The following is an 18643-nucleotide window of genomic DNA, read 5'->3' as shown; positions in this document are numbered from 1 at the left end:
AGTAGCTGGCAGCCACTCATATGACTGGCTCGATCAAGAAAACGACATAGTCAACCACCGGCAGGCATGTATTCGTGGTTGATTGCTTCACTCAACAACCCAATAGCATGCCCGCAGAAGCGAGCTGTGACAGCGGAACGATGCCTCCTCGCCATGTTTTCGAGCCATGTGCGCGCGGTCAGGAGATATGACGGGGTGAGCGGGAGCAGCGGCCGCATGGATGGGTGTCGCAGAGGCTTGGTTCTGCATGATGCCCACGGACGAGTGACACGGTTAGCAAAACACGAGCCTCACCATGAGAGTACTGGCATAATTGCCCCGGTAACACGAAGTTGAAGTTCCGAACGACGAAGTCGATTTTCCTAAAGGGACGAAATCGAAGGTATGAAGGTGTACTCGACGAAGTTGAAAGTTCTATGACGGATTCTAAGGTTCGAAAGTCGAAATTAGAAGTTCTATTAACACGAATTTGAACTTCCTATCGACTTCGGACGAACTTGAAAGTTCTATGACGAAGTTGAAAGTTCTAATTGCGAATATGATCTTCCCGTTTCGGATTCGTACCTCCAACTTCGCGCGTCCCGACGAAATTGATGGTTCCAAAGACGAACTAGATGTTTAAAAGGTGTAGTCGTAGAATCCATCGTCCGATTCATCATCCCGTTTCCTAGAGCAGGCTAGGAAACGGGTCAAAGGTGGTGTACCCTATCACTTCTATAAAATGGTTGTCGATTTAAACCGCCGCAAGACCTTCAATCGGCAGTTTTTGGCCCTCATGCAGCATCTAGATGCTCGCAGGGGTTTGTTGTAGCTGCTTCATATTCTCGTGCAGCTTTGCATCGTTCCCCAGTATTCGTTTGCTCCGCACCGTACTATTTGCAAGTTGCTGTAAAAAAGGGGAAAGCTTGAAAGCCCAAGAGGAGTGATTGTTGTATCATGTATTGCTCGTAATTAAGGACCGTTTCAATTGAACAGTTAGGACCAGCAGCAACAACATCAAATGAATGACGGGCGAGCGATAATTACAACTGCTCATATTATCTTGTTACCTCGTCATTACTCAACTAAGCACGTATCTTCGAGTGGTGACGTGACGTGATGATGATGATGATGAACTTTGGATTTAATGATGTTAACCTACCGAATCACCAGAGTATGATCACTAGATGGAGTCGACTAGTTGAATGAAGGTCGAGCGTATACATTCTCCCGATTCGTATATTAAACTCCTATAACTGGTGAGGAAACTTCTGAGCTCAGCTGAGGAAAGGGAACATGTATTCCTCCAACACTGGTATGTACTTGTACTTGTTGGGCGTGTATACTTCTACCCGAAATCGTTTGTGGATTTCCATAATGTAGCTTTGGAAACTTACGAGCTCAGTTAAGGAAATCAAATATATATTCCTACTTCAATTCACTGGTGCAGTGTGGTGAAATATGCGCATGGTTAACCACATGAGTTGGTGAGAATATGAAAATTCTGAGGAAATTTTGGAAGATTCTTGTTAGTTTCAGTACATTAATCGTATATATTCTCCCAATTCGTATGTGAAATCCTATGATCAGTGAGAAAAATATTGACCTCAGCTGAGGAGAGCGAACATTTTTTGCAGCACTGCACTGGTGTGAGGAGATATTGAATAGTTTGCAAAACTGATGACACTGTAGACTTTTTCGGAGACACCTGTACACAATCCTTGATACTTAGCCTGACCTTTAGCTAGCTTCTTAGTCTTACTATATACCACGGGGTAACTCGTTAACCCAACATTAAAAAGTCAACCCGGAGCGACGCTTCACCAGCGTGCGTCCGGTACGCAGCCGCCTTCGCCAACGTCCGAAGATGCCCACGGTTTCAAATCTTCGCATCGCTGCGGAGAATTTTCATCCCCAGACCCAAACGCCGCGATCGAGTGACCCTTTTAATGCTGCGTTTAGTTAGTTACTGGAAACTACATTGTTGTGTTTATCATGGCTTCGTTCAATACCTTCGTTCAAATTGGATTGTTGTAGTTTTTAATTTTATCTCCTATGGAGCGTCTTGATTCGTCAGAAAAAACTCAAGGGCCGAGCCAGTCGCAATTCATACAAGGGAAATGCTCGAATGTTAGAGCTGTGCTTAGCATCGTCTTGTCGGCGATTGGTGGGTTGATCATTTCCTATATGCGGGTTTATTCATCATAGTAGAATTACAAATAAATTTGAGTATTTTGATGTTAAAGATAACAATGGAGTTTCACCTGTGATGTGCAAAAATAATTTTCGCATTTAATCTGCACGTGTGAAGTGAATATGATATGTTTTACGCGCAATTCGCCAAGTATTTTCGAATCGCGTTTTTCACACTTTTGAAGTAAATTAACTTTTTTCAGGTTTGGGCGTAGTTATGTTACCATCAATATTAGCAGCGAGTGGTTGGATCGGCGGAATACTAGTGGTATCTCTGGGATGCGTATTTGCATTATTCGCATTATCACGTTTATATTTGGGAATAACATTGACGCCGTCATCGAAGGGACCAGTGTATACGTATGAGGAACTAGGAAGAGTTTGCTTTGGGAAAGCGGGTAAGTAGTCGGGTTCGATCCTCGGCAGCGGCATTTTTTAAATATAATTAAATTTAAATATGCACATGTGTTGACACTGTGACAATTCTGCGTAAATTTCGAGATTCATGTTGCGAGTATATGAAGTTTTATAATTGTGGTAATATATATTCCCCCAACACTACATTTGGGAGTTTTTCTTCCCAGACGTGTCACTATTTTTGAATATACCGTGTTTCTCAGGTTTTATATTTACGGCTATCGTTGTACATCTCACTATGGCTGGTTTATGTGCATCGTTGTTGGTGTTGTTGGGTGAGAATACTACGAAGTTGATACCAGCATTATCACAACGTATATGGATAGTGATTTGGGCAGTATTTTTCATACCATTCACCTTCCTACGAACGATGCATGAAGTGTCGTATGTCGCAGCAGTTGGTATGGTATCGATTCTCACCTTATTTATTATAATCAGTGCTAATGGGCTTATGGTTGGGGTAAGTAGTCGATCTCTTCTGGGGGGATATGCACATGGTCAAATACATGTGTAAAGGTGAAATTTGTGGAAATTCTGACGAAAATTGTGGAAATTTTTATTAGTTCTGTATACTTCTACCCGAATTTTGTATGTAAAATTTCATAATTAGTGAGGAAAATCCGAGATTCGGCTGAGGAAAGCAAGCACATATTTCAGCACCAATGTTTCTGTTTGGTTTTGTAGCAGTGTAGACTACATGTGTTGGTGACAATATGAAAATTTTGAGGAAATTTTTGGGAAATTTTAATTGATTCGCGCACATTTCTATTCGTATTCGTAGGTAAACGCCTATGAATAGTAAGGAAACTCCTAAGCTCAGCTGAGGGAAACAAAAATATATTTTCACACTGCACTTTTGATTTTTCCCGAGTGTATATCAGTGTCAACTACTACATGTGTTGGTGACAATATGAAAAATTCTGAGGAAATTTTGGGAAAATTCTCGTTGGTTTTTTTGCCTATTTTTACCCGAATTCGTATATAGGCTTTTACATTTGAGGAAAGCGAACATATTTCTTAACATTGGCGTATTAGGATGACTCCGAGAGTCGGTATGGGAAAATTCACATATGATGGGATGAATGAAATTCTGAGGAAAATTTTGTGAAATTATTGTTGGTGATTTGCTCTTATTCAACTTCTGAGCTCAGCTGAGAAAACCAAGCTTTTGTCCCAACGCTGCGTTAAAGTGGCCGAACTTGTGAGAAATATTATTTGAATTTTTCAGTTGACATCACACGAAGAGGTAGAGCATGATATGTTCGTTGCCGACGTAACGAAATTAGCAACGAATTTCGGCGTGTCTATTCTGGCGTATAATACCACCAACTCGACGGCTACTCTGGTGCGCGATATGAGCCAACCGAAACGCTTCGTGCCGGTCTCCAGGGTGGCGTATGTTATGATTTATACCATGTAAGTGGGGCCTTGTCGAGCTCTCAGAAATAAAGTTCCTGAGATCTCGCGGAGACTAGGAAAAACGTTCCGAATGAGCGATTATAATGGGGGAAATGTCAAAAATTGGCCGAAAATACGTTCCTAGCCATTTTAGGTCTAAAATTCGTTCCCTCCGGGAACATTTTAAGTTCTTTGATGACTCCCTGGTGGGGAAATATTGGCCTTGTATGGGCAATGAGGAAATTTGGGAAATTTTTACTGGTTTTGTACATTTCTACCCGAATTTTTGTGTAATTTTTTTGTGAGGAAACTCTTGAGTTCAGCTAAGGAGAACGAACATATGTTCCTCCAACACTGCCTGTACGAAGAGTTTTACTGCTATAGTTTGCTTATATACGTTACCGTATTTGTAGGCTTCTGCACATGGTCGGGTACATGTGTTGGTGACAAAAAGAAATTTTGAGAAATTCTTACTAGCTTCTGAGAACGTAGTCCTAAGTCTTGTATAAACTCCTATAATTAGCTTTGGAAACTCCTGAGCTGAGCTGAGGAAAGCGAACATGTATTCCTACTTCAACACTGCTTGTATGAAGAGTTACGTGTTTTACCATGTTTATATACGGCTTCGTATTTGTAGATTTGTGCTCATGTGCGTGTCGCGTCGCGCAGTATTTGAATGTTAAGTTGTAATTTGATGAGATCCAATATCAGTATGGGAAAATATCTACAAAGTCTTGTGCATGTGTCGGTGAAAATTTTTGGAAAATCTCGAGTTGGTTTTTGATCGCTTCAACCTCAATTCGTATGGTCATTCAGTGAACTTCTGAGCTCGGCTGAGCGGGAAGCGAACATATGTTTGGCAACATTGAAGTTTCAACCTAGTGATATGAAGAACACTAGTGAAAAATATATTTCGCGACTACTGCATGCCGCGAATATCACCTAGAGTATTACGCCACTTCACGTAAAACGGGTTGTTGTGAAACTCCATTGCTCGACACGGTATCGTGCAAGCATGCGTTCGCTGCTCAGTTACGTCGCAATAGGAATTTGCGGCTATTACGGTTACGGTAGAGCGCTGCTAGAACGACCGATATTGGATTTGATCGTTCCCCCTGGTGACGCAGTCTCTGGTGTTTGGGCTTATATAACGATAATTGCGATATTGCTTACAGCCATCCCTCACTACGTGGTGAGTGACGAGCAATTGTTCAGGGCTATCATATATGTGTTTATATGCAGGTACTCCTGTTGCCGATAGTATCATCAGCAGAATATGTGTTTCACATTCCTGTTGATGACAATTCACGACCGGCTGCATTACGCCGTTTTCTAGTCCGTCTAGGATGCATCGTCTTTACGGCGATCATTGCAGTATCGGTTCCCAACTTGTCAAGTCTCCTTGATTTAGTGGGCTCGGTGACGATGGTGTTTATGGTTGCTATGATGCCTTGTATATACTACGTCAGAGTTAGGCAAATGAACGAAGGTGAACTATTGTCGTGGTTGGTCGTTTCGTCATCGTTAGTTCAGGTTCGCTCGGTGTCTACGTCCGCAAGCATAAACTAGAGAGCTTTATTATAGTCGTAGTCTTAATATGGTGTATACCAATGATAATCATTGGCACATACGGTGCTGTACAACATTTCGGTTGATTATTTAACTTTATCTGTCAACTTTTTAGTCGTTTCAGAAAGTAAATTTTCCAAACAGTCAGGACGGAATTCCTTATACCGTTTCCTGAATTGCATTGAGTTGTTGGTTGAAAACAGTTTTCAATGAAAAAACAAAAAATAATTCAATTATCACGTCTTCCTCCTCTTCGACCGACTTCTTTAGCGTCTTGCTGTCAGTGAAGACTCAACAACGTGAGGTATTAACAGAAACGAAAACCGTTTACAGAGTTTAGCGTTGGCGAGCTAGAGAGACAACTCGATAGCATCAGCTTTGTGTATTATCACAGACAATCTCCTAGACGGTGACGACACTTCACATACCTCCATCCTCGCCCGTCATCCCGTTGTCGTCATTTACCAACGCTATGCCAGAGTTAAAGGGAGATAGATCGCTAAGGATGGTAGAAAGAACGTAAGAGACCTTTAGATCTCGTTCCCGTGCTGTGCGTCACGTCACGTGACGTGCTACGGTCACGTACAGTCGCGTGTGCTCGGTGGATTCTCGTGGCGTACGGAACTGTGATCAGCACACCGTCATGAGGGACTATAGCGTTGTTGGGTTATTGCTTGTCAAATGGCCTCGGACAAGTTTAGTTAAAGTCGACTTGTTATTGACTCTTGAAAATGATGAAGACGCCCTTCCGGACAGTGTCACTAAAGTTGGTCGCTAGTAGCGCGCGCCCAGCTGATCGATTTCTTCTGGGGTGATATAGAACGAAGTCTTCAAACCTCATTAATCCGAAAGTCTCATGTGAATGCAAACCTTGAGCCCGATGCGGTATGTTACGGTATCTGCAAGAGAAAGAATGGCGGTACTTCAAGTAGGATTCGGAAGCGCAGCATTGCACATGGCGCGCGCTACTTTTAGTGATAATAGACACGGATTTCAGTGACGCCGTCTGTGCGTCAGCCGTTTCGTTTGTTGTTCATGGGCGAGCGAGATTCATGCGTGTTGAGTGACGTCGAATATTCTGCTCATTCGCACCTTGATATTTATCCGTAGTTTCACTTAAACTTCACCCTTAGCAATGCCCATGCTAAAGTCGGCTTTGTTCGTATTCGCCGCTGCCACTGCTCAGCCTACTGAGGTCTGCACTAGACTATGCAACATGTACGGCAACAATCAGTGTCAGAAACTCCACAGGGAACTGGAGTGTCGCGTTGACACGAATGTATGCCGCGATCTCTACTTCAAGGATGACCTTCACACTACTACCTGCATCGATGGCGTCGATAAGGGATGTGGTTATGGTGCTGCCAGCGACCCCGTTCCATGCAGTTCGGCACCTCCTGGCTCTACCTGCGTCTCTGAGTGCAACAGACTTAATAAGGATGCCTGCAAGAAGCACCCTGACGCCAACGTCTATTGCCGCTGTGACAGGAATATATGTCGTGGTATGTATTACACTAACCAGCAGCGCACTGCCCTTTGTGTACATGGTATCGACAAGGGCTGCAACAGCGGTCTGCCAGTCTCGTGCCCTCCCGGCTCCTGTGACTAGGCGGCTATCGGTATGATTCCTCCGTCTCATTGTTAAAACTTCTCTAACGAAGTACTCTTTATTTTTTCGCTTAAGCGTAGCATACCATTACTTCGTCAACAGATGAAGCATCTATCGACGTAGTCGAGTAATGAAGCTATCCTCCCAGTAAAAGTGTTCAGTTCCTTAGTGACAAGAGCATGATAGTCACAGTGCGTCCCCTCAAGAGGTTTTCGGCGTAATAATACTCATAATATTCACAAACGCTAGAGTTATGCAAAAGGGATCAACCGGTGGAACTTTTCCTTGTCATGTGCAACTCTTACAAATTTACGCGTCGTCTGTGTAGCGTTTGAGTTCCCGTCTATGTTTTAAATAAAAAAGCAAAGAGCAAAGATAGCAAAGATATTGAAAAGCTACTCGTGGAATCTTCGAGATTGAAAAGAACAGCATCGATCCGTTCGAGAGCATCATAATATGACAACACTCGGTGAAATGATATTTCATGTGCAGCCATTCGAACGAGGGTAGTCTGCAGTGGGAGATACCCGAACATAACACTAGGAGAAGAGCTCGTCGTGTCGCGAATTCATCAGCCCCAGAGGGACCATCCCGTGGGGAGTGAAAAACATGTGTCAGACACCCAGCACCACAGTAGTGGTCACTATGTGCTCTGCGATGAGCACAACGGTGACACGCAGCCTTGGACCGAGACGGTACACACAGAACGGTGATACGCAGGGAGTTCATTCCGCTCCATGTCTTTCATTCGAATGAGAGAGTTGAATTGATACCCATTTTCCTCGTGATGATGCAGCTCTTCTACTCACAATTTGAACTAAGAATTTCTCCGAAGGTTCGCGTACAGGCGACTGCACCGAGTCGGTAAGCATTAAAACACAGTCCGAAAGAGGAATAGAATCTTGGAGGTTGCAAGTCATTCATGCTAGTGACGAAATATTGCTCATAGAATCGAAATGTCTTCACTGCAATCAGTCTTCGTATGACGGCGATTCCGACCAGGACGCTGACGATGACCAGGGAAATCTCGAGGCAAATGAGCACCACTTCGAAGCTTGTCAAACATGAACTAACAGAGGCATCAGTGTTGAAATATATGTTCGCTTTCATCAGCTGAGTCCAGGAATATCTAAACTCATATACGACTTCAGAAACGAACATTTTCTCATTATTTCATAGTGTCACCGACACATGTTGTTGACCATGTAGAGCACGATTCCAATGACCTTACGGGCACATTGTTGATGTTAGCTCATCGACCTGAGCCCTGGTAATGAGGATAGCGATCAGCACAAAGAGTAAGGGGAATATAGATACGATCAACCAGAGAAAAAGATGAGGTACCTACGGAAAAGCCGGATACCACTCGAGCTCCAATTTGAGGATTCCACAACGATATCGAATAAATAGAGCAAATATATCGCAGGTGAATAGTGTTTGAAAGTGAGCCTACACGTTCTCCAAGGTTCCCACTGTAGCCCAAAGCGAGCCGAGGCCCCTCTAGAGCCAATACTATGATGACCATGGGCAGCAGAACTTGATACGATCTTTCATGAGCTTCGGCGGGTGCCCCCTGTATAATCATTTACAGTTGTGCGCTTTGACCTTCTCACTTTGACAATCCACGAAATGATCATCCCAGGAGCGAACAGTAGGGCGTCAAAGAGTACGTTAAGGTACAACAGTCGCTGTAAGAGGACCGAGCTGGCTACTGCTGTAAGGCGAACAGCTGATACAATTTTGTGGCGCGGTGATGATGACGCGAGCACTGTACCGTTGCCCCTGCTAGTATTGTTATTCTCTTGTTGTTCTCTAAGGGGCTGCATTGAGTCAATGCCTCCACTAGACATACTGTGAACAGTTCCGCTGACAGGTTCGATCAGCGAAGCGATTGAGTTTACTTAACGACTAACACAACGTTCGAACAATAAATGGTGTAACATGCTATGTAACACGAACTCGCCTGAAGCTACTTTTCGGGGTAAACCACAGATCAGGAGAATCGTCGAGCAAAGGCAGAGGCACTTGACCATACAATCTGAGAAAACCAAGCATCGATCAATCCAGCTAGAACTCATCAAAATTGGCACAAGTGCTACAAACGAAAAGCAGCTCTTCTCACCTTCTCAAACTAAGAGCCTCACGGAAGCCGCGCCACGCAGATCTGAGTTGACCAACCAGAATTGCATAGGCAATAGATCGCAAACGCGAAGAGGCGACCGTCTGATGATAACAGTTCTTCACGACTCGTCTGTGGTCTACCGCCCTACCCTCTCTCGCCATGCGATCAAGTGATCAAAAAGAAGGCTCCGGCTCGTTAGTCGTAAATGTCGCAATGCCTTGGTAGTAGTAGACCAATAGCGAAAGCAATCTGAGGGCGAACAGGAATTCAATATTTACAAACTCTACCGTTAGATCCACATTTCTCGTATGGGCCGATGCGGACTCCAAAGTAGTTCTTAGCAGTTTCTCAATGGCAAGGACCACGGTACAGTTTTCACGAAATTTAGATGCTTACGGTTGCGAACAGAGCGATTCCATAAGAGGGTTTATGAAGACTTACTGTTTTCCAAATTCCCACGCCCTATGAAGAGGGCACCGCAAAGTCGTCGCATAGCAGTGAAGTGTTTTGCTAAAATCATCTCCTGGAGAGCGGAGCGATGCGACCGTCCCAACTGCAGCATCATCGCTGTTTTCCTATATGCTTTGAATATTCGCCGTCGTGCAAATTCACGCGCCACGATATTTTTCCTCATTTCGACCCAAATTTTTCTTCTTCGTAACGACTCGATGACAGATGCCTTACGTCGGTCATCCAACCTCATTCGTATCTTCTTTCGATAACGCACTCGCAAGATTCTTAAAGATTTCCGCATTTCTTTATGCTTGTCGTAGCGAACAGCTCGCTGGAGCCGCGACCACGCTCTAAATATTCTCCTGCGTTCTACTGGTCGTCTCCAAAAAACTTCTCTGATTTTTCTCCGACTCCTCGAGATCCTCATCCACCGCTTAAAACAAGACGCAATTTTATCAGCAATTCGTAAGGAATCTCCTATCAGGCCGACTTGAGCCGTCCACAGTAAACCGTACCACACCATGAAGTGGCGTTCCGTAACCCGTTTTCTCACTGACTTCGACAGCGTTCGAGTTCGCTCTGTCGCTTTAGTCCACGCATGCAACAAAACCAACAGGTATCGCTTCCTCGTTCGCCGTGCCAGGGAAAGCCAGGCTTCTGCAACTCGGATAAGAACAACACGTCGTTGAGAGCATCGACGCGAATTATACCGCCATAAGGCGAACCATCGTTTCAGTGCACTCCGTCGGAATAGCCCAAACCAGAGAGCCAGGATGGATCGCAAACGACCTTTCGCGAGCTCGTCCCGACCTGAGTTTCGCCTCGTTGCTTCTGCGTGCCACACAGACAGATGGCTGAGTATCATTCTGCGCACAGCGAAGATTTCTATCTCTCGCCTCGCCACGCGTTCCTTTTTCCACAGTGAAACACCTAGCTGGAATCGGCCGAGAGCTCTCGTGAGTTTGCGGTTATTGCGGTATCGATTCTGCAGAGTATTCCACTCGTTGAAGAGCCTTGAAATGCGCTTATTCGCTGTTGCGGAATGTAGCGCGCGCCCTGTGTTCATGGTAACGCTATGTAGTCTCCACGAGGCGAGAATTCGCCGGTTCAAGGAAGCCGACCGGCGTTGCAATGCAGAGATAGCAATTTGTATTCGAGTGAGAGCAGACCGCCATAGTGTGAGAATCTGAGAAGACCCATAACGTGCTGCTCGGTGGCAGGGGAAGTGATCTATACAGCGGAAAGCTTCTGCAACTGCGTCCACGCCTTCAGTCGTCTACCGTGCTGAAGTACACTATGGTGCTTCCGAAAGGCCAAGATTGACCTGACAAGGGACGCGTACGGACCAGTCAATGAGCCGAAATCGCCATACTTTGCCAGGGATCGCTTTTGGTGGAACTTTATGAAGCATGATAGTTGATCGTTGAGATGACGCTTACGTGAGATGTGCCTAAAAATAGATCAGCCTTTAAGTTGGTCCCACAGAGAAGCAAGGAGAGGTTAATGATGAACTCATAGACGTACTGTCTCCACGACGTCAAATGAGCCTTCAACTTGGAGCGATCGGCCTCGACAGCTACCCATGGCTCGACAGTAAATGCAAAGCATGTGTGAGCACTCCAGCCGGAGAACACCATTTTCAGTAGTTTTCTCAATCTGAGGTGGAATTCCGTACACACGTGTGATCTGGTTAAAAGCTGCCCTTTACCTCGGAATGACTACTCTCTCGAGTAGCTTCCGTTTAATCCGCCTTATTCGCCGCACTGACTTCATCGTGGCGAGCCTCCATCGTGCGAAGGTTTCGTTTCCGCTCAGGGATATGCATCTTATTGCTCCTTTTCTGATCGTAAATGGCGTTGATATTCTTCATATGAAAATTCTCATCAGAATGGATTCCATGAACGTTCGATGCGGTCAGAATCAAACCTACTTCGAGAGAATTTCAATTTCGACTTTTTCGCACTTCGCGTGGGGCTGCTCGGTAACAGTATAGTCTGTTGAAGTCGCATCAAGAGTTAAGAACATCTGATGACGAAATAAGAGGATCATTCAGTGAACCGATTTCGAAACTCAGAATCGCTGCTTACACGTACAATACGATGCTAGAGTCTATTCTGAATTCCAGAATTGTTGAACATGAGGAAGATCGAGCAGTTGCGACGATAGCGATCGCAGAATCGAAGGTCAACCGCGCACGCCTTTTCGTGCTCGACACTATGAGGTCTATGGAAAGTGTCCAGGGGCCTATCTCACAAACCCTCTTGAAAAGCAAAGATCGTAAGGTACCTCCACGAGGTGCACCTCGAATTTAGAAGCATGAGGAGCGTGAGGTTCAACTGTAGTGAAAGGCACCTCGCGTAAGGTGTAAGGCTCCTTGCTTCTAAATTCAAGGTCAACTTTAAGGAGCTTTTTCTTGTGAAATAGGCTCAAGAGTTAGGACTAGTCACATTGAAGCGAGCGGTATGATATGTTACCACTCGGAGTCACAATCGGGCAAGCACAGATACGTAGGAGAGTTTATAAAAAATTGAAAAAAAAGACAGAAATATGATCCGGAACCTTCTGAGAATGTACGATCTGATCGTGCCGGAGATAGCTTAAATTTATTCAGCGATTGACTTATTTCTGACACTACTGTGCTGCTAGTCTCAACCCTGAGTGCAGTGGGATGAGCTGTAGCACGAGCACAGTCTGTCCCGTCCATGGTACGCAGCCACGAAGAACTTCGTCGTTCTATATCTGATTTTGCTCGCTCTGTAGTTGGCAGTAGTGCACGGCTCCTTCTGGTGGACGACGCGTCGTAGTATTTCCGTAGGAACGCAGAGAAGATCGGGAAGTTGCTCTCTGGAGTGAGTACGTAGCGGAACCGAAGTGCAATGCGAATTGGCAGATGAGCATGCGTGCTGCAATATTGTGTTCCTTGTCCCTCGACACTTGCAGTGATATACTGGCAGTTACCGTCATGATTACTCATGCTGTGAATAGTCTCATCCTTGCTTCATGTGTTGAACAGTTCCGTGTTCCACAGTGTCGAGCGAAGTCGTTGTGAACCCCCCTTGGGAAGGGATACACCGAATCAACGGCTACACGTACCGAGTCGAGGAGAGAACCGTAACACTGTTGTTGTGGAAAGAGTCAGCGAAATGCTGAGAACGTTCCTTTGCAGAGATCTGAACCTTTGTGGCACGAGTGAGAGTAATCAGGCTTAACCAACTAGTCTATTTCATGAGCTAGTGATGTGATTGTGGAGTGCTGGTTAAGGCAGTCTATTATTTTACCTCCTACTCGTATAAGCCTGAGGCCCCCGCTACGGAGGGAAGGGAAAAGAAAGAGCTCACCACTCGGGGGCCTGCACGCTCCCTCTCTCAATGGCGTGTCTAAAACTCTGTAGAAAACCATTGACAAGGTGCCGAACAGCATGGAAGTCCCTGAGGAGACAGCGAACACGCAACGGCTGGCTCCTTCCGACTAGCGTGTAGCTAGATGATTCCTCTCTTTTTCAAGAGGCTCGTTTTTGTGGTATAAGGATGCCAAATTTATAGCGTGAAGTTTGGAATTTACGGTAGGGCTACAACAGTGAGTAGATGTGCTGTGCGGTCGTGTCGTAGGCATGTGTTGACTTGTAGCGCTGTAATCGCCTATTTAATAATGTCTTTGACGAGTTTATTCAAAAAAAACCGCACAGAAGAGAGTGTGACGGATCCCAGCGGCAAGAGCTCAGGCGATGTCGAGATGCACGTTATGGATGACTCTGCTACTGCTGCGATGTCTCCTAAGTCGGCGTCTAGCTCAGCAGATATCCAGAAGCAGAGCAACGCAGCAGCAGAGGAAGTCCACGGCGAGTGCTCCGATATCAGAGGTGTCTTCAGTGTCGTTTTGTCGGCTATTGGTAAGTTATCCTCATCTGGTGTTGGAGTTCGTATTGGCTTTTGTTGTTGTTGTTGAGCAGGTATGGGAGTTGTAATGCTTCCCACTGTGTTCGCAGCTTGTGGCTGGGTTGGTGGTTTTGTATGCTTAATTCTTGGTGCTCTATTTGCTGGTTTCAATGTGACCAAACTTTATGATGGCATCTCTTTATGCCCGAAATCGAAGGGACACGTCTACACTTATGAAGATTTGGGAAAGGCGTGCTACGGTCGAATAGGTAACCACTAACACATACTGTGTTTATATTATCACTTTATGTTCAGGTCATTTCATCACTGCTTTAATTGTTCATATCACAATGTCTGGTATTTGTGCATCACTACTGGTGCTCTTGGGCGAGACACTGCAAAAGTTGGTCCCTTCTGTCGGGCAGAAAGGTTGGGTCGGTATATGGGCTGTGATTTTCGTCCCGTTCACCTTCCTTAAGACGATGAATGAAGTCTCTTACGTCGCCACCTGTGGTATGGTCGCCATTTTGGTGCTTTTTGGTGTTGTGGCAGTAAACGGCATCGTGACAGGGGTAAGAATTTCCCCAAGTATGAGCCTTTTTTACTGATTCGAACTTAGGTTACAGCTGACGTTGCTCCGAAGTATGACATTTTCGCTCCTGACTTCATGACGTTCGCCACCAATTTCGGTGTGTGTATTCTGTCATTCAATGTGACCAATTCTGTGGCGACCCTAGTGAGAGATATGGCTAAACCTACGCATTTCAAAGGCGTTGCAATTGCTGCATATGGCATTATTCTAACAGTGTGAGTATCAGCTATATTCTCTTGGTTATTGAACATATCGATTCGCTTCAGTTACATTGGTATTGGTATATGCGGCTATTATGGTTACGGTGATGAACTTAAGGCACATCCTATTATGGATTCCATCGTCCCTCCTGATCAACCAGTGCATGGCGTTTGGGGGTATTTGACCGAAATCGCTGTCATTTGTTCAAGTATTCCGCATTATGTGGTAAGTATCATACAAAACTCATGAGTAGTAGTGAGAATTATATTCTACTATTTTTAGGTGATGTTATTGCCCATTGCTTCTTCCCTTGAGTATTGGTGTCATATAAAGGTTGAAGATACTACGTGGAAGGCTACAATCAAGAGGTTCATTGCTCGACTCTGTTGTATTGCATTCACCCTGTTGATCGCCGAAGTTGTCCCTAACATTCAGAGTCTGATTAATGTATTAGGCTCGTTCACTATGGTCATCATGGTTGCAATGATGCCCTGTATATTCTACGTTAGGGTGCAACAATTCGTTCTTGGTAAGTCCCATATATTTCTATTACTTACAATCACGCTAGTGTCATGGTTTAGGTTCAGTGAAGAAGTATGTCAGGAAGCACGTTATAGAAACGATAGTAATCTGTATTGTGTTGATTTGGTGTATTCCTATGATCGTCATTGGTTCCATTGGTGCCATTGAGGACTTCGGCGAATCTTAAGAAGTTACGTCTTCATTAACAGAGAGGAGTCTACTCTACTCGGTGTTTAACAGCATTAGTCTATGTATGTCCAGTTCTTGTTGTTGCCATGCTTGTAAGTCAGTAGTCGAGTCGCTTTGCTACAAACTTTTATAAGGTGTCCTAGACGTCACGTCTACAACCTGTCGTAAATCGTCATTGAGAGCCCCGGCCCGAGTCGGACATGCTCGCTGGCGGTTGTAGTGGTTCTATTACACTGTTCATATGTTTTTAAACTTAAGCTTCGTGGAATCAGCTTCTCTTCTCTATTGTGTGCTCTTCTATAGCAAATAACGATACCAGGGATCCATTGAGATGCTCCTCGGATGTTGTATTTTCCTTCGGATACTGATTCCATCTCTGTCCATATTGTGTTGTGTAGTCATACCTTTCCCATCTATGAGAGATAGAGCTGGGTCAACACTTCTTGTCGTCACGAAAGTATTATCTTGCCAATTCGTAGAGCTAGGCTCCAACACGTGACGACAGCCCATAGATTTCATGTTGGAATCGTTTGGCCATCTCGAGCACAGCGGAGCGGCATCGTAGAGTGTCCCTCTATGATGCGTATCAATTATCAAGTTGTGTGGCAGTTTTTAATTGTGCATGCGTGCAGGTATGGACTGGCATCTTTTGAGTTGGTATAATCGGAACGAATGTGTAGAAGTAAACACTGGGTTAGTCCGTTGTTATTAAGATCAATCCATATGGGTGGGGCAACTATGCCATTGCAAGATATGCCTTACTAAGATCGATCCATATGAGTGGGGCAACTATGCCATTGCAAGATATGCCTTACTAAGATCGATCCATATGAGTGGGGCAACTATGCCATTGCAAGATATGCCATACTAAGATCAATCCATATGAGTAGGGTAACTATGCCATTGCAAGATATGCCATACTAAGATCAATCCATATGAGTGGGGTAACTATGCCACTGCAAGGTATATCTTACTATGACTAATCCCTGTGAGTGGGGCAACTATGCCACTGCAAAGTATATCTTACTATGACTAATCCCTATGAGTGGGGCAACTATGCCATTGCAAGGTATATCTTACCATGACTAATCCCTATGAGTGTGGCAACTATGCCATTGCAAGGTATATCTTGCTATGACTAATCCCTATGAGTGGGGCAACTATGCCATTGCAAGGTATATCTTACTGGTATGCGAGGCAATATCTCGCATACCTGTGATCCACAGGGCAACTTTACAGGCTATGTTATCGGCTGCACTGGAGCATACTTCCCAGTTGTTATGCTTGGGAAACAATACGCTACACAAGAGAAGAGAAAGAAGCAATCCCAAGTATAAGAATGAGAGCAGTGTGTATAAACAAAAGTATGTACAGTAAGAGCTCCTCCGTTAAGCTCAAGCATTTTACCACTACATACTCAAGGTAAAAGTGTACAAAAACAAACACGAATTTCGATTAGTCCCTTCAGAATTAACATATTGTAATTGACACGAATAGTTGACCATATGAATATCATCCAACGATATCTCCGTAAGTTCTGCACCCTTTAATAACACCACATTTTACCAAACTCGGCATGTTACTTATAGTGAAAAAGTTTAGTCAGCAGGATGGCAATAGTGGTGATTGTAAATAGTACGCCGTATTATCTCATCCTACAGTGAATACCGGCAACAGAAGCCACAGTGCAAGCAGCGAGAGCATAGCATCATGTACGAGCAACGAAGCTAGACTAGAACAATGATAACAACAACGACTCATGTTGGACTACCATTGAGAATGACGATGGCAATCAAGTCACTAACTACTAGATCAGCCTATGAGAATTGATTATAGTGAATCATTAATAGTCGTCATCGTAGTTGTTTAGTTCAATGGTAATAGCCTGGAGGAGTCAGAGGGCCTGAGCGTTTCTCACGCTCAAACTGCTGCTCTCGTTGGAACAGCAAACTCTTCATTATTTTACAATCCAGATGCTCCTCATCTGATGGGTAATTAGACCGTAACTGAAAACAACACCAATAATAACCCCCTTACGACGGTTCGAGAATCAAAAATACAATTCAAAAACGGAAGCAACCACCAAAACCTGAAACACGATTGTGACTCGTTCATTATAGTGTTCAAATGACGTCCAATACGCCTTGAAATTTATATATATAACATAATTGCCAATCACCACATATGATTCCTCACGACGAAATACTAACAACTGCATCATCATTTGATCGAGTCTTACCCGAACAGAAGCCATAAGCCCACGTAGCTGCTCATATTTGGGCTGTTCATCGAACTTCAAACCTCGAACCCGTTTCAAATACTCCCCGAATTCATCAGGCAAGCCTTGACATAAACTGTCAACACGATGGCTCAGTTTAGACTTGGTGATTTTTGAGTATTTCTCCTGTTTTGTACGAGCTTGAAGACCCTGTAATAACAACAACCACAATTTTGTCATTAACGCTAAAGCCTCAGCACTACCTGCCAGGGTAATCCACCCTTCATGAAATAGATTAGGACGTATCCCAGAGCTTCAAGATCGTCTCGCCGAGATTGCTCTATACCCAAGTGGGTGTTAATAGACGCGTATCTAGCCGTACCTGTATTTGTCATACCGTAACTCCGCCACCTCCTCATCGCTGCTTACCAGTGAGATTCTTATTCTCCTTGTAACGTATATGATGTCCGCCACCCATTGCAGAAGACGATGACTCCCAAAATCGTTTGGCAAGTCCAAAATCAATGAGATAAACAATCCCCGCATTATCACCACTACCCATCATGAAGTTATCAGGTTTAATATCGCGGTGAATGAATGAGCGACTATGACAGTACTCGATCCGGGCAATCATCTGCTCGCCTAGCAAGCTGCAGGTCTTCACCGAGAGACGCTTATTACAATACCTAAGTCAACTGCTGTAATTCATTTCAAGGAAACAAACACTTGGTTAGAAGGTCTTTGCGTGTAAGTCAAAATGGCAATGATGAGAATGCATATCAAAAATTTTAATAGAGCGATTATTATCGGTTCGTTACGTCCTATGACATTTTCAATATCGTCAGGCTAGTTCCCGAGGGCAATCACGTATACATGAATCCACTGGAGGCGCTCGTCATTGACGTTAATAGTAATAACCTCCTTGTTAGCCAGATAATACTACGTGAATAGATCCTCCAGACTAGGTCCCAGTCGTTCCATAACGAGAATATTATAGCCGCCTTCTACCCCAAACCAGAATCTGCGAAAAAATGAGTGATGAAAAATGTCAGTTTTTCGAAGTGGTGTTTATATACGCGCTTGGAATTCCTTGTTGATGCTCATCGGATAGCAAGCGATAGAGCTTGGCCTCATACAAAAGCTGTGGGTGTTTGCAATCGACTGGCTCGAGCTTTGCAGCTAGTTGTTGACCAGTTACTAATAAGGAGGATAATGTGGGGAAGGTGTGGTACGAGACTTACTGGTATCAGTACAAGCGTAGACGGTCCCAAAGCTGCCCCCGCCGAGACGAGTCCCTAATCGGTAC

At 44.5% G+C, this 18643-nt stretch overlaps 4 protein-coding genes across 4 annotated transcripts; 3 read left to right on the top strand and 1 right to left on the bottom strand.

Moving 5' to 3' along the window:
• Positions 1 to 2027: 2027 nt before the first annotated feature.
• Pmar_PMAR012922 (10 transmembrane domain, possible aa transporter, putative) lies at positions 2028 to 5709 on the top strand. The gene is made up of 7 exons (XM_002766145.1): positions 2028 to 2146; positions 2376 to 2570; positions 2793 to 3049; positions 3818 to 4005; positions 5020 to 5179; positions 5230 to 5476; positions 5521 to 5709. The coding sequence occupies exons 1-7, from the start codon at positions 2035 to 2037 to the stop codon at positions 5640 to 5642; spliced, it is 1281 nt and encodes a 426-aa protein (XP_002766191.1). The 5' UTR covers positions 2028 to 2034; the 3' UTR covers positions 5643 to 5709.
• Positions 5710 to 6664: 955 nt separating this feature from the next.
• Pmar_PMAR012921 (hypothetical protein) lies at positions 6665 to 7283 on the top strand. The gene has a single exon (XM_002766144.1). The coding sequence runs from the start codon at positions 6692 to 6694 to the stop codon at positions 7163 to 7165; it is 474 nt and encodes a 157-aa protein (XP_002766190.1). The 5' UTR covers positions 6665 to 6691; the 3' UTR covers positions 7166 to 7283.
• A 6105-nt stretch (positions 7284 to 13388) lies between these two features.
• Pmar_PMAR012920 (vacuolar amino acid transporter, putative) lies at positions 13389 to 15117 on the top strand (the record flags this gene model as incomplete). The annotated part of the gene is made up of 7 exons (XM_002766143.1): positions 13389 to 13629; positions 13690 to 13884; positions 13931 to 14187; positions 14235 to 14422; positions 14474 to 14633; positions 14691 to 14937; positions 14990 to 15117. 7 exons carry the CDS (start codon positions 13389 to 13391, stop codon positions 15115 to 15117), a joined length of 1416 nt encoding a protein of 471 aa, XP_002766189.1.
• A 1873-nt stretch (positions 15118 to 16990) lies between these two features.
• On the bottom strand, positions 16991 to 18643 carry Pmar_PMAR012919 (Casein kinase I isoform epsilon, putative; the record flags this gene model as incomplete). Its single annotated transcript, XM_002766142.1, has 6 exons — positions 16991 to 17125; positions 17359 to 17547; positions 17601 to 17719; positions 17767 to 18023; positions 18281 to 18358; positions 18591 to 18643. Coding segments are annotated over 6 exons (831 nt in total), but the record flags the coding sequence as incomplete, so codon positions are not given.

The sequence above is a fragment of the Perkinsus marinus genome, assembly GCF_000006405.1.
Source record: "Perkinsus marinus ATCC 50983 genomic scaffold scf_1104296973568, whole genome shotgun sequence".
NCBI lineage: Eukaryota > Perkinsozoa > Perkinsida > Perkinsidae > Perkinsus > Perkinsus marinus.
The sequence above is the reverse complement of the archived record's forward strand: the minus strand, read 5'-3'. Positions and strand labels throughout refer to the sequence as shown.